Here is a 15,086-nt window from a genome sequence, read left to right on the forward strand (position 1 = left end):
GTAAGGGATTTTTAGGCTACAGGTATGGGTAGTAACAAGACGTAATGGAGATTTTAACGTTCAGGAATGGGAGATGGACAGGAATAGTAAGAGGTTTTTAGTGTTCAGGGATGGGCACTGTTTAGGGGTAGTAAGGACTTTGTAGAGTTCGGGATGGGTTGTGTATGCAGGTAGTAAGGAGAATTAGGGATCAGGAATTGGAACGGGCAGTGTGTAATGGTGGTAAGGCATTTTTCGAGTTCAGGGGTGGATTGTGTACAGGGGTAGTAAGGAGCCTTTAGAGTTCAGGGCTGAGTAATCTACAGGGGTAGTAAGAGTTTTCTAGGATTCAGTGATGGGTAGTATTTTGGAGTAGCATGTCGTTTTTAGTGCTTGTGGATGGGCAAACCAAATTAATTTATATTAAGTAAAATAATTTAAATTGAATAGAAATTAAAATAAATGTAAATTCATTCAAATTACATTTAAGGAGAAATATTATTTTATTCTAAAAAGGTTGACACTTAAATAATTGTAAACAAATCAACTACTTTAAATAAATAAAACATACATAAGTTTGTGTGAGCATGCAGGGGCTAGAAATAATATTTACTAACTTATCTGCGAAATAACAGTACTCCCCATGGAATGGAATGTAAAGTTACTCCTGATGTACATACCCAGATGTAACAGCATATAAAGTATCTACTGATATTCTTCAGTAAGCGGCTTCACAATCAAAAATAAAGCAAATGCAGGATTCACTTTTCTTCTGTACATTGCTTGCTAAATCTTACCTGTAGGGTCTAGGAACATCTTGTAAACCTTTGCATCATCTTTACGTCCCAATTCCACATGATTGGGCTGATCTGCTTTTACCAAGTCAATCCTGCATGGAAAACAATGAGCTGCATCAGAGAATCAAAACCTTCAGGTATTTCCTTGTTACCGTACGGCATTTTCAATGTTTGTTAACACTTAGCTGAAAAGTCCTTCCATTTCCTGAATTTATTTTTACAGTAGAACAGTATCATTGCTTAAGAGGCATACATCTTTTGCAAAATTACAAAAATTCATAAGAACACTGTTACAATAGAAAGAATTACTGCCTACTTACCTACCGTAGCACCACTGTGATAAAAGCATATGAAACCATAATAACCTAGCCAAAGCCATCAGCTACCTTAGTCTCAGGCCTAATATTGCCTCCCATGAAGCAGAAAAAGGCATTAGTTCAATACTAAATGCAGGGTTGATAGTACCTTGGCACACCCTTAAGCATTTCTTATGGCACACAACCATCACCTGTGTCTTATGTGGAGTGTGCATTAGAGTCCCTATGCATTCTTGCTGTTCTAAAAATGAAACAACTAACAAAAAGAAACAAAGGTGCAACCCAAAAGATTGATATATTTGTATTGCACCAAAATACCCAACATTGACAGAAAAGGAAAATCATTCCAGTGACCTATAGGAAATGAAACCTCATGGTATCCAACAAACGAAAGATTAGTAAACTTAATTTAAAAAGCATAGAACGTATATAGGGCAAAGGATCATCAAGGTCACAAAGGTATAATGTACAAAGTGGAAGAAGTGGAATCATTGGGAAGTTACATTCTTAGCAAAGGCAAAAAGCAAATGTTTTGCAAGTGAATCAAGGCTGTTTACGACATGCAGTGATAAGCACAACATTGTAAAAGGCCTGTTTGGGAGCCGTGGCAGCTCATCAACCAATAGGCCTCTGACGAAATGTAACATAAAAAATGGCTAAATGGCTCCCACTTTGAAAGTGTCAGGATCAGGCGTTCAGGTTGGGTGTTTAAAGCATCAGATCAATACCTGCCCCTGCCCCTCCTACCCTCTTGTGCCCTAAAGTACATCCCTGCGCACTGCTTTATGACCCATCCCTCCAAAGTATATATGCTCCCCCTTTCAACAACATGAAATTGGCATAACCCTGTTTGGCATATTTCACTTAACTGTAAGTCCCCAGTGTATGGGACCACCGTGTATCCAGGGCCTACAAGTTACATTTCACACAAGGACTGGAGCCCTCACTGTGCTATTCATGACTGCAGGCCTGTCTAGTTGTTCAGGTTTAAACTGCAAATCCGACCTGTCAAACTAAACCTTTTTGACAGGCCTAAACCCTCCTTTTAACCCCTCCCATGCTGGTGACGGAACCGCTCCGTCACCAGCCTCGGTCACGCTGTGCTGGTGACAGAACCGCTCCGTCACAAGCACAGCGCGCCCGAGGCTCGTGACGGAGCGGTTCCGTCACGAGCATGGGAGCGCCGCACGGCCCCCCCTCCCCCCTAGCGCTGCGACGGAATTGCCGCTGCAGTGAAGGAGATAAATATTAAAAATGTACTCCAAAGTTGGCCTTACTGTCCATTATGGCAGGACGCATGTTAAGTAGGACATGTAAAGGTCTAATGTTAAACATGCCCTCACAGTGAAAAAGCCCTCAAAGGCATATCAGTGTGGTGGTTAGCTATTCCATAGGACACATTGGGATACAATATTAAATGTAATATTGCGATTTCCACTTAGGACACAGCGCACATTTGTTTGCCTTTTTGAAATATTACTTTCAGCCCAATTCACTGGATAAGTCCGTTTTGTAACAAATATTTTGGAAAAGCTGACTTTCTAAAAGTTACTTTTGCCCGGTCTGAAGTCCCTTGTGGTACATATGCATTTTTGTTCTTTCTGCCTACTAGTAATTAGCATTGCAATCTGTGTGTATGAGGTGTGAAGTTGCTTCCAGGATTGAGACAAAACAAGCAATTGCAATGCAATCAGTCTTGCATTGTGAAAGAGCTATTGGCGGTGTAAATGACAATGTTTTTGACTTAAGTCGTCCAATGTTACCTTTCCTTCTCAAATTACAACATTTAATATATGAAACAGTGCTCCACATAATGCAGTGTGAGTACTATTAACAGGTGAATGGAGACGTGTGTAGTCACGACGAGTTCCTGTAACAATTTCCAAAGAAGCAGGGATCCTTGGAGACAGAGCACCATTTCTGTGATGGTGGCCTCTGGCCGCAAATTCAGAGAAGTCCTGCTGCCATTGACAACAAGCACCAGGTCGCTACCTGACTAGAACAACTCTCTCGGCATCTGTCAGGGGCGCAGCTGCCCAGCCACCAGCCAAGTGCATGCAAACTACTGACCAGGGAACGGTCCGGCTACCAACAAGATAAAGCTTGGTAAAAGTATGCCACCGGCAAAGATATTAAGCAGGAAAGATAGCTCAGTGGGTAACTACATAAAGATAAGCTTGAAATGTGTTAAGTCTGTTATTATGCCAGCTTGGCACATGGAACAAAAACTAAAGATTAACTGTGCAAAGGAAATGCAATCACAAGAGAGCGAAAAGTGGGTGCTAACGATGAAAGAGATGAGGTGAAAGATGTGCAAATGGAGGAGATGCGGAGAGAAAAAAGTCATACATGTTTAACATAGAGTGAACATTTCCACAGGCCCCAGTAATGATTATTTCAGTCTCACAATTGGAACATTTTTAATATTAATTATAAAGAACCAAATCTTTGCGGTTACTCATTTGACTATTGACAAAGAAATCACAGAAATATAGTTTACGTGTTTAAGCCATGCTCTTAATTACACAGGCCACATCCCTTTTAGAAGGCCTCTCCAAGTTTTTCATCCCACTTAAAGCGTTGCCAGTTGTCTTTCTCTTACTTATCGATGCATTTGTGTGCTAAACTCATTGCACATACAGAGTTAATGAGTACAAATGTGTGTGCCTTGTACATAAAAAAATAAAATTAAAAAAAAGGTTTTCACGCTATCAAGCGTGCGGAAATAACGTCATACAAATAATACCAAGCATCCCCTTAACAGAATCCTGGATGTGTTTTATTTGACTGGATATCTAAATTGCCTAGATAATTGCAGGGGCTAGTTTGAGTCCTCCTTCGGATGGAAGCAGTTGTGTGTGTGTGTTCGTATTTGTAACATACAAAGGGCGCCCTGTGCACTGCTTATTCAAAATGATTCTTTTTCAGTGCAGGATAAATGAGAAGGAAGCACGTGACTTATTTATCCTGGTTTTGGAAATCACGGTTTGACCCCGTGTTCCAGTTCCAGTCGAGGGGGTCGAGATAATTGAACTGTTTTGTGACGCGTGCCACAAGGCGCCTGCTCTGCAGTTGTGGCATTTTAGCTCATAAATACGTTCCTTGGGTTGTAGAGAGGGTTTAGGATGCGAGGAGCCCTGCTTGAATATTGCTAACTTGTAAAGCGTCATGTGCATCTTTTTGCTACTTCACAGTTTCTCACCTTCTCCCTGTCTCGCCCACCCCACCTCTTCGTATTTCAGGCACTCTGCTTTCTCCTCGTCGCCTTTCTATCCAGATTTCATACCAATGCCCGTGGGAGCTTCCTAGAGCGCTATAAAGGAGACTGGCTTTGGATTATCTCCCTGGCTGTCACCTAACCACACGGTCTTTGGGCGGACTCTCCCTTTATCTCTTTTCCGTCTCCCTCCTCACTCCACCTCTCCCCTTTCCCTCTCTATTTGTCTCTCTGGACATAGGACGCAGTTCTTCCTCGTCTCTCTGCTATGGCTCCTTCCTCCCCTCCTTTCCTATAAATTCTCTCAACCTCGTTGTTTGTCTACTGTACCTTACTACGCTATTGTAACGGATGTAATTTGTAAAGCAATATTCCTCTGATACCTACGGGTCTAGCCAGTGTTTTATAATCCTTTTGATGTACCTTCTAATGCAATGTTCCCCTGGTTATGCACTCCGATACCTCCGGGTCTAGATAGCGCTATATAACCTTCGCAAATAAAATAAAAACTGTTTTTTTCCTGAACGCTGAGACCTATGCAACATGGCTGATGACCGGTCTACCCAGCCGGACATTGGGCATTGTTCCTCCTCATCTCCCAGCTATTACTCCTTCCTCCCCTCCCTCCTACGAAATATTGAAACACTGTTTATGTGTACTGTACCTTACTATGCTCTTGTATCTGATGTAACTTGTAACACAACAATCCTAAATGTAAAGCGCTCTGATACCCTCTTGGGTAAAGTTCGCGCTATATAAAACTTTATAAATAAAATAAACTAAAAATAAGGCGGTTTACAAAAAATCTGGACTGCTCTGTTTACACACACCACAAATTAATAGCACCCACACTTACAAAAAGCCTACATAAGGCTCGGCACAGAAATAAACCAAATTGCCCATGTTGTCCCACCTCGCCCCTTATTTAACGCCAGAGTAGCTATTTGTGAAGTGTTTCCAGTACGGTGACCAACTGGCATAGGTGCAAATTCAGGACGGTGAGTGTAAAAAATTCAGGACAAAGGGTAAAAATTCAGGAAACAGACTGCATGAGCTATAATTGGCTGCACACCTCCTAGTGTTATGGTATTATTGTGGGTCTGAGCAGTTAGATAGAAGTTGACATTACTATATCACGCCCTGGCTAGCCACATATCAGCCCTCCTTATTTTAGCTATATGTTGGAAATAGTATAGTGATTGGTCCGTTTAATTTCTGTGAGCTTTAAACTGCAGATACTCATTGATGCACAGAAGTGTGCTAAAGACTAGAAACTGTATACGCTGTTGAGGCATTATGTGGGGCAGAAGGAGGCACTGTCTTTTACATACAGAACATTTTCTATTGAAATGGAAGTAAAATGCAATCATGCAGTTTTACTGATAGATCTATATAGCGCACAAATACTAATGTGTGGAAATGTAGTTTCAGCAAATATGTATCATTTGAACATCACCAAGTGCAGTTTCTTGATTGTTTTGCTCCTATTAAAACTGTTTCCAGCACACTTCTGAATTACAAACAAGTGGCCCATTTGGAAGTTTGACTGCTTGTATATTTTGAAACATATGCGCTTTTTTTTGCAGATATTTAAAAGTTGTTGTATGTTACAAACAAACGGACAGCTTACAGCCTTTGTTTTCGTACCCCCAAGAAAATTTGGGAACATGGTGCATTCTACAACACATTTGTCATTATATATCTATTGTATTAGCTTCTAAAGCATAGTAAATAATGACTTTACTGTGCACCAGGATACGAGTCTTTGATGGGGCTCTTCAATGATTCCCTCACTATTACCAACAGTGCCTCTCATCTCTCCACAGCCCCTCTCTCATATGTATTTTATTTGTTTTATAGCCCTTCTCCTACCAGTATAAGAGGTCAGAGCACTTTACATCACATACACATACAAAGACAACGAATCATACATGTGTAAATCAGTGTATAGAAAATGTTACTTATGATAATGGGGGCTTCAAGGTGTATTCATTCTTTCATCCAGCATTCAGCCTTTCACCATTCATTCTGTCCTTCCCTCTGTGTGCCCATCCATCCAAACACATCCAACCATTTGCAAACCTTTCCATCATGTATCCTTCCATCCATCATTTCACTCATCCATCCGTACACTCATCCATCCAGCCATTTACCCTTTCACCCATCCAGCCATCCTTTAACTTACTCATCCATCCACCCACTCACTCATCCTTCCACCCATTCACCCTTTCAGTCATCCATCCACCATCCCTTTCTCTCCATCCCCCTTTCATTCAGCCATCCATCCTTACATCCACCCACCTGTCCATTCATCTAATCATCCACTCATGAATCCATCCATTGACCCACTCATCTATCCTTTCACTCATCCATCATCATCCTCTCTCATCCATACACCCTTTAACTCCTTCACTCATCTATCCATCCTTTTGTCCATCTACCCTCCCTTTCACTCACTCATCCATCCTTATATCCACCCTTTCACTCATCCATTCGCCCTTTCACTTATCAATTCATCAATCCATCCACCCATTCACTCGCCGATCATTCACTCTTTCACTCATCCATCCACCTATTTGCCCATCATCCTACCTCTCCACCCCTACATCCATCTATTTACTGTTGCTTTGATCCATCCTTCTACTTACTCATCCAACTATCCTCTCATTGTCCATCCATTCACCCTTTCATTCATCCATTCACCCTTTCATCAATCCATTCACCCTTTCACTAATCCATCCAGGATCCACCCATCCCTTCACTTACATTCACCCACCTTTTCACATTAATTATGAGCTGAGCCTTTGTCTGCAGAGTTGCAGATAGAAGAGGCCCATCAAGATTGTCACCCATGCTTTGGTTCCCAAAGCAAGTGGTGGGGCGGGGGAGGGTTCACTATGCCCCTGCACATAGGCAATCTGAAAACTTGGAAGTCATGAGTCATGCATGATGCACAGTGCCAGGACTTGAGATGACTGACATGGTGTTGTTTCCAGGGCTTCAAGTTGGATGGAAAACTGGCAGGTCTCTCCAAAAGGTGGTGCTCGATGTAATTAAGGGCGTGGCTTAAAACCCCCAAGCTAAAATTCTGTGCTTAGCAGTGTGCCGCCCGACAGGTATTTTGCTGCTTCTGTCATTGCATACAGATATATATAATACAAAAAGTAATGTTACACCTACAACAAGCCAGAACTATTGGCTTTGTCAATGGTTACTAGGTGCAGAAAATACAAAGGCTGCAACCATGGCTTAGATGAATATAATATTGAAAACGCATCAGTTCTAAAATGATGAAACTGTGAAAGAACTATAACCCCTTCTTTTTAACTTGTTTCACCGCCTTCTTTTCATGAACTGGATTCTCTGGTAGCAGCATGGGTGTTTTTGTAAAAAAATTTCATCTGACAGAATGCCCTGCCCTAGACCGAGGCAGGAGAAGCCCACCACATGCAGTAACAGTTCAGACGGGTGCATTGTCATTCTGTATGTGACAATCTGCCAGCAGACAGAATGACAATGGGTGGGATGTGGCTGCTCTTGTGCTCCGAGGAAGAGTGCGATGCGGCCCCATCAGGGAGCTGAGGTTTCTCGCAGGGGAACAGTGCTGCTCCTTTCAAACTCCAAAATTACGGACAAAAGGCGTCCGCATAAGGGATCATCACGGACAACGGACGTGAGATGCAACTCACGGACGGTCCGTGAAATTTACCTACAATTCGTCACCCTAGTTTCCAGAACGTGATAGTAAGGAAATGCTGTGTAGGAATTAATCATTAATTCAGACCAAGTAATATCTGTTTTACACTTGAACATGTTCTTGTGATCTGCCATCTTCAAGGCACTCACAAACCGACCGAACACCTACATTAGGTGCATGCTATGCAGCCTGCTAGTGCCTAGAGATGGCTCAGTTTAAGGTGGTGCACTATGGGAGTTTTCAAGTATGGGAGTGAGGAAACCCTTACACTTTTTTGATAAGCACTATTCATTCTTTACACCTTGCCCTTCAAAATTTCTCATAGGTTTACACAACGTCCGTTTAATAACTGAGTCAGTGTGTGACGTCACCCCCCACCCCCAGCTGTGCTCGGGTGCGCAGACACAGTTCAGGGCACAGGCCTTGGTTAAAAAATTAAAATACACACCTTTTCAAAAAGCTACCTTTTATTGTAGTTTAAAGCATTTCATGTTGTTATTCCTTCATGTTTTAAGTCTTCCATTGGATGTGCTGCTGCTTCTGTCTGATCGTGTCAAGTAAGGATAGGCAACATAGACGCTGGTGTCCTGGAGGAGGTGGGCTTTGGGTCATGGAAGACACACACAGCCAGTCACGGAAGAAGGGGACAATACGTACTAACGGGACTTTGCGATAAAGGGGTTTAGCTGGTGCTTGAAGAATTTCAGGGTTCTACAACCTGAGAGCATCTCCTCTTACAACAGTTATTTTAATAAACAGAATTGGTATGTGTATATATTTCCGTACATTAATTAAAAAGCAAGCAACTGAAACTGCTAGGGTTCGAACCCAGTGCTGGTTGATTGTGTGAGTAGTTAACCAACCCTGTGAGTCATCCTAGGCTTAAATCTAAGGCAGCCGTAAAGAAGGACAGCACGCACACGTTTACTTGGTGGGGGGGGGGTCGGAAGGTGGACCAGCGTGAGGCCTGTGCCGCAAGTAAATGGGAGTCGAGAGAGCATCCTGGAGGAAAGAAAGCTGCAACTGCCTTCTCAAGTGGCTGAGATGAAAAAGGATGCCAGTGCACAACTAAAAGAGTGTCAGAACACAAAGCGAAAAAACCTTTTGTGAAAGGATACCAGTAATAGGACAATACTTCAGGGGAGGAGCAAGACTCGAGAGGGTGGGACATGGTAGGCAACTACACCATTGAGAAGCAAACTTTTGCGAGTGATGCTCTCCTTAACCAACCAGCAGTGAGGGGCAGAATGAAAGCCCACATACTGAATACAGCATGTCTTCCATACGAATGTATGACGGTATTCCGTATGCGTTCTGGACACCTGCATTCAGAACACCGTCTTTTGAATGAATGCGTCTTTAGGATGCTTTTGTTCAGCACGCAAGTCATTTAAATGACTTGCATTAGGGGTGTGCTGGATGTTGGAATAGTTTCATTTACTATTCCAACTCCAGTCTGCGCAACAGTAGGGAAGGTGTTGGATTTTAAATCCAACAACATTTCACCAATGCGCCTCCCTAAATGCAAGTTCTTTAAAACGACTTCCGTGCTGAAGGAATGCATGCTGATGCCGCATTTGTTTTATTGCCGGCGCTGTGTTGGCACAGTGTGATTCCAGCTTCGTCCAAAAGGACATTTCCCCTTACAGACAGTGCATGTGCTGCCTAGGCTCGACCAAATGACTTGGGTGAGGGAAGGTGTTGTTGTGCCCTTGACAGGACGGCCTGTGTGCTGGGCCCAAGTACTTGATTAACTTCAAAGAGAACTACCCTGTCACTAGTAGACGTCACTAACACCCATGCCTGTACCCTTCTATTGTCCCCCCAGCCAGACCGGATTCCATCATGGTGAGGTCCTTATTGACATTACGGTGTCAGATCCTGCTGGAGAATTAAGATCTGCTTGACAGGTCTTATGGGTTTTTTCAAATGACATTTAGGGAGTACTTAAACGGAAGGAAACAGAATGCCAAAACAATTTCTTTCTATCCACTGTCTGGTTGCTGAAAGCTCACTGCTGTCCTACCAGACTTCTATGTCTCAGTTTTTTGGGAATATAGGGGGTGCCCAAAACTGGATCTTAGTATTAGATGTGGAAGGACACCAAGATTACAATAGTACACTTCCCACACACACCCAGACCTCAGAGCCCAGGTTTAGTGTGGCCTAAAACTTCGGCAACCCTTAAAATGTCCAAAGTGGGTAAGGTTAGCCCTGGAAACCTTACCCTCTTTTGTCAGGGCTTCCCCAGGGGTCAATCCCACCCACAAGCCTAATGCCAAGCATAAAGTTGGCATTTTCAGGCGTCCACTTCACAACACTCCTGGAAGATCAAAAGAGGCCTGAACCTGCGGTCTGAAAAAAGCCTAGAAGACTGGATCTGCTCTCCCTCAGGTACCTAGGACAAACAGGTGTAGCCCAAAGGCCAAAGGTTTACCTTCTGTAAATGCTACAGGGACACATCAAGCTACAAGAGGCCTTTTCCTGTAACTGGAGGTAGACGGATACCTTCTGTCGATCTCTGCCTGCTGCCATGGGAGTCTCGAAGTGCCTCCCCGAGGTCCTGTGCAGATTTAGAAGGGTACATTTGTGGTTGATTTGGGACAATATATAGTCAGAAGGTAAAATCTTTGACCAGGGCAAACCTGGTTACTGTATCCAACCCGAACTCCATCACAGTCAGTGTTAAATTGTGCCTAGTTCCTGTTCTTCCTCGTCCATAGACTAATATTGGTACTTTGTGCTTCTTGGAACAATTTCTCCTTAAAATGTTAAACATTGATATCTCTGTTTCCCTTTATTGGATTTTTGTCATCTTGGTGTCATTTTGTTTATTACATTTTACTCTATAATTCTAATTAGTTTGGGGAGTTTTATTGGTTTTTTCATTTCAATGTTATTACTCTTTTAGTACTACATAAATATTACACATTGCCTCAAAGTTAAGCCTTACTGCTCTGTGTCATAGCTACCAGGGGGATGAGCTCCGAATAATTTATTGACTTTGAAGATTCACACTGACAAGGATTGGAGTTATTACCTGAGGTGGTTACCTAACACCTTTAACTAATACCCCAATTTCATACACCCACACATTGTGAATATAAAACGGGGACAGAATCTGCTTCGCCTCGAAAGAATCTGTCCATTCACTTACAGCTATGCACTGTAAGATACACTTAAAAAAAATTCTAATGATATAGTTAATTCGGAATTTGTGTGCATAAATGCAGGATCGAAATTTGGCATCCTCCTTTGCGCAAAGAACAGGCTGTTCGTAGAGCAAGGAAGTACTATAACTGGATTCTACTGTGACCTGACCTTGGTACATGTGCCTCCCTATGCATGAAGCAAGAGAATAATATCTATGCAATAGCTTTCAAGCTCGTTAAGGACACACCCCTTATATCTTTAGTAACTGTGATGTGTTAGTGTGCCCCCCACCAAATTACCTACATTTTCAAATGTACTAAATTTGCTATGGCTTAAATGCTCATTTATCCGGACCATATGACAATCCTATCATAGTTTACTGCAGGCTCTACAAGGCCCTCAACTTGGATCAACTAGGATTTATGCCATGATAGAACTGGTAAATTGAAATGAGGATCAGTTACCTGAGAAGGGAATCTCTGCCAAGGCTCATACAAAGCTGGTTACTGCAGACAATAAGGCTGTTGATGTTCTCTGGCGGTGTAAAATCAATCCTCTGCTTATTAAAAATGGGAGTTTCCTTTTCTAATCGTGCATTCACAAAACCTGGTACAGATACAAGAAAAGAAAAATTAGACTGTAATGGTCAATAACAAAACATAAGGTTTACAACTGGAACAATGTGGTGCATACTACGTAATAAATATGATACATATTGACATGGTTGTTGTCTCCACATTGTAATGATTTGCTTACCTGTGTAGCACTTCTATACCTGTGGTCCTTATGGCCCTTGCAATAACAACATGTGTAACTAGTGTCATTTTAAGAATGACACTGTAAAATGATCAAACCAATATGTATTAACAGCAGTCATGTAGTCTCAATGATAAATGTTTGCATCCACTAGCTTCACTGGTCTCTCAAAAGAAGCCGCAATGTTCTTGGGCAGCCTAGCGTGCAGGATATTCCCAGTGTGGGATGCCTGGATTCCAGAAGTATCTAGAACCATCAAGCCATAAGTGTTTTTGTTCCACAAAAAGATGTACTGTCCCTTTGATGGAAGTTGGTTTCCTGAGGGAGGGAATGGCCTTGGTGGCTCCAAGCCCAAAATGGTGCAATATAATTGAATCCTTTTGGAGGAAATCAGAGAGGAATTTGGTAGTTTACAGAGAATGTAAAACTGTAAAAGATTTAAGACAGCGTGCAAAGGTAATGGGAGACGCTCCTATTAGACATTCATCTAGGTAGTGGTAGCTGCGAACTTTCAGCGGTCACACAAAGATCATTACCACAGCCAGAATGTTGGTGCTGGAGTTGAAGGGCTGCCTCAAAGGGAAATAGCAGTGTTTTAGTTCTTGTTTCCCTAGGTGAATATGAAGAACATTATGCAGGTTTGTTGGAAGGGGATACAGAAGGGGAGGTCCTCCATTTCCAGTTAATAGCAAGTGATAGGTTGGGATGACTGTCAGAAGTAACAATCAGTTAAGGGGGTGTGGAATGCAGCCAGCTTTCAGCACATGGACCACAAGTCCCCTATGACGGACGTCTCTCCTCTCCTCAGAACTGTAAGTCACACTGCAGGGTGCAAGTTTACAAAGGACAACTCCATCATACCCAGAGATGTGAAGCTCAGGCATTAATGAACGATACTGAAAGAAATGCTTGGGGCAAATATAAAACAACTGAAATGACACTGAAGACAGATTAACGAGGAGGCTACTAGCACACCAGGTTCACCACACATAACTCAACTATGGCTCAGTACCAAGATCAGGAACCACCCAACGGAACCAAGAGTGGAGCGCTTTAAGGGGTTCATCAGCAGCGCACATCTCAAACTCTGAGGGGGCTCATATAAGCAATTGTCAGGGGGTCTCAATCAAGGCAGTAGAACAAGAAAGACGGACTTGGAGGAGCCTAGACGGCGTTGAAGATGGCCGCCCAGTCCCCCGGCTCCGTGTACCGTCTCCTCCCGAGAGTGCCTTCTGCCTGATATCCTGGTTTGATGGTGCACACACGGGCGCAGGAGCAGCTCCGGTACCTGATGGTGCGTCCCCGAGGTCTGTGACGCCTCCGCATGGGGAGAAACGGACGGTGGCGTTTTGCGGCCCGAGGCAGTTTGCAGGCCGGGGACTCATCTGAATGGCAGGGCCGGCCATCAATTGAACAACAGCGGCCGCCAGCTGCAGTGGGGGGCCGGTTGGCTCCGGATCGCATCGGACCGGCCGATTTTCGGATCGCTCGCACACCGGATTGGGGGCATGAGTCAGAGATCGACCCTTCATGATTCCCCTGAATCGTTGGTGCCTTTTTGGGACTTTTGCTCGTTTGCTGCCGGGGTCCGTGGTGAGATCTGTCCCGCTAAGTGCGGGAGAATCCCGAATTTGGGCCCGGCCGCGCTTAATAGCGCAGACTCCCTTGGCGGCTGTGTTTTGATTATGTCTCTACTGTCTGGGTGCCCTGCTGGTGATACCATTACGCCTGACGCCCTGCTGCGTGTGCCCCGGCCCCGATTTATGGTAGTGCTTCCTCGAAGCGTGGTGAGAGGAGCAGAGTGCTGCATCCGAGCAACTGAGTCCCGACCTGATTTGTATCCTATGGAGGCAGGGAGCTTGGACAAGGGGGCACGGAACAGAACTACATCTGGGCGATCTCCTTGCTGCCCTGACTGACCTATGCGATACCTTGGAACAGGATGCCCGTTCCCTGAATGTTAAACTGGATGAGGTTGTCTTTGTGCCGGAACTGGTGAGCCCGGGTGGTCGTGGGCGCACGATGGTATGCTTCACCTTTTACCCAGACGCGACAATATGGCGCCGGCACCGATATCCTGGAATCCGGGACACAGACTTTCGAGTCATCTCTAGTTTGTGACATTCGTGGTTTAGAACTATCCGTGGGCTCCTGCTTGGTACCGAGCGATGGACTTTCTTTCCACGCTATGCTGTTGGTCTCTCTGATTCTGCTCCGGCCATGTCTTCACAATGACGATCTTTCCCTGCTCTGCCTTGCAGATTGCGATGTGGTAGTCATGTTATTGTGTCAGGTTGGGTTTATCACGCGGGCGGGAAACGGGCTCGGATGCGGTCGGATCGCATCGCAGCACTACAGAATGGTTGCTGTCTGGGTTTGATACTATTTGGTGGGCCATCGTGATATGCGCAGGGCAGGACACGTATAAATAGTGTTTCCTCCGTTTCGAAACTTCCTGCTTGTGGGCTTATGTGGGATGTGTGGCATACTGTCTTCTTTGTTTCCATGCTGGGCTGCTCCTGTGCCTCGTGCACTGTTCTTTTGTATTACTTTTAGCAGAGGTGTTTTATATCCTGTTCCATGTACGTTATCTACAGAGGGAGAGGCCGGGGGACTGCTGGAGGGCTCCCCTCCGCTTTTCCATTTCTTTCCTTCCTTCCCTCGCTTGGGTTCCTCTTTTAGTCTAGGTGGGTGGTAGTTTCATTTCTCTCTCTTCTAAATCTCGGGTTTCATAAAATGGGCGACAGGCACTCTGCTGAGGGGGAGGCCGTAGCCGGAGGCAGGGGTGCAGGGTGGGGGGTATTCTCCGTTTTTCTTTCTCCTTTTCAGTTTCTAGGGCCTCTTTTTCTCTTGTTCTGCTTGGCTTTTTCTTTCTTTTTCTTTTTTTTTCATATCTTTGGGATCCGAGTAGTGGGTGGTTTACCGGGTGTTCTTAGGTCTCCAGCCAGTGCGGGGATGTTATAATAGTTCCCTTTGTTAGGTACTGCGGGCGTGTGCTGCATAGAGGGGTGTAATGTGATATTCGTTGTCTATCCTGCTTAGTGCACGTTAGTGCTTGCGCCCCTCCGACTGTGGTCCCGAATGTACATATCCTGATTTGAAATATCCCCTACCTCTGGTGTTGCTAGACTGTATGACATCGGATCCTGCTCTATCTCTGTGCTTTACTT

General features: G+C 44.1%; 1 protein-coding gene across 1 annotated transcript in view; it reads right to left on the reverse strand.

Moving 5' to 3' along the window:
• VPS18 (VPS18 core subunit of CORVET and HOPS complexes) overlaps positions 1-15,086 on the reverse strand; it is an 83,644-nt gene that overhangs the window by 34,433 nt on the left and 34,125 nt on the right. Inside the window, exons 2-3 of the mRNA XM_078659773.1 lie at positions 11,625-11,766; positions 777-868 (exon numbers count right to left, since the gene is read on the reverse strand). Coding sequence (XP_078515899.1) covers positions 777-868; positions 11,625-11,766 — 234 coding nt within the window. The remainder of the gene's footprint in view (positions 1-776; positions 869-11,624; positions 11,767-15,086) is intronic.

This window comes from Lissotriton helveticus, chromosome 9 (genome assembly GCF_964261635.1).
Source record: "Lissotriton helveticus chromosome 9, aLisHel1.1, whole genome shotgun sequence".
NCBI classification, from domain to species: Eukaryota; Metazoa; Chordata; class Amphibia; order Caudata; family Salamandridae; genus Lissotriton; species Lissotriton helveticus.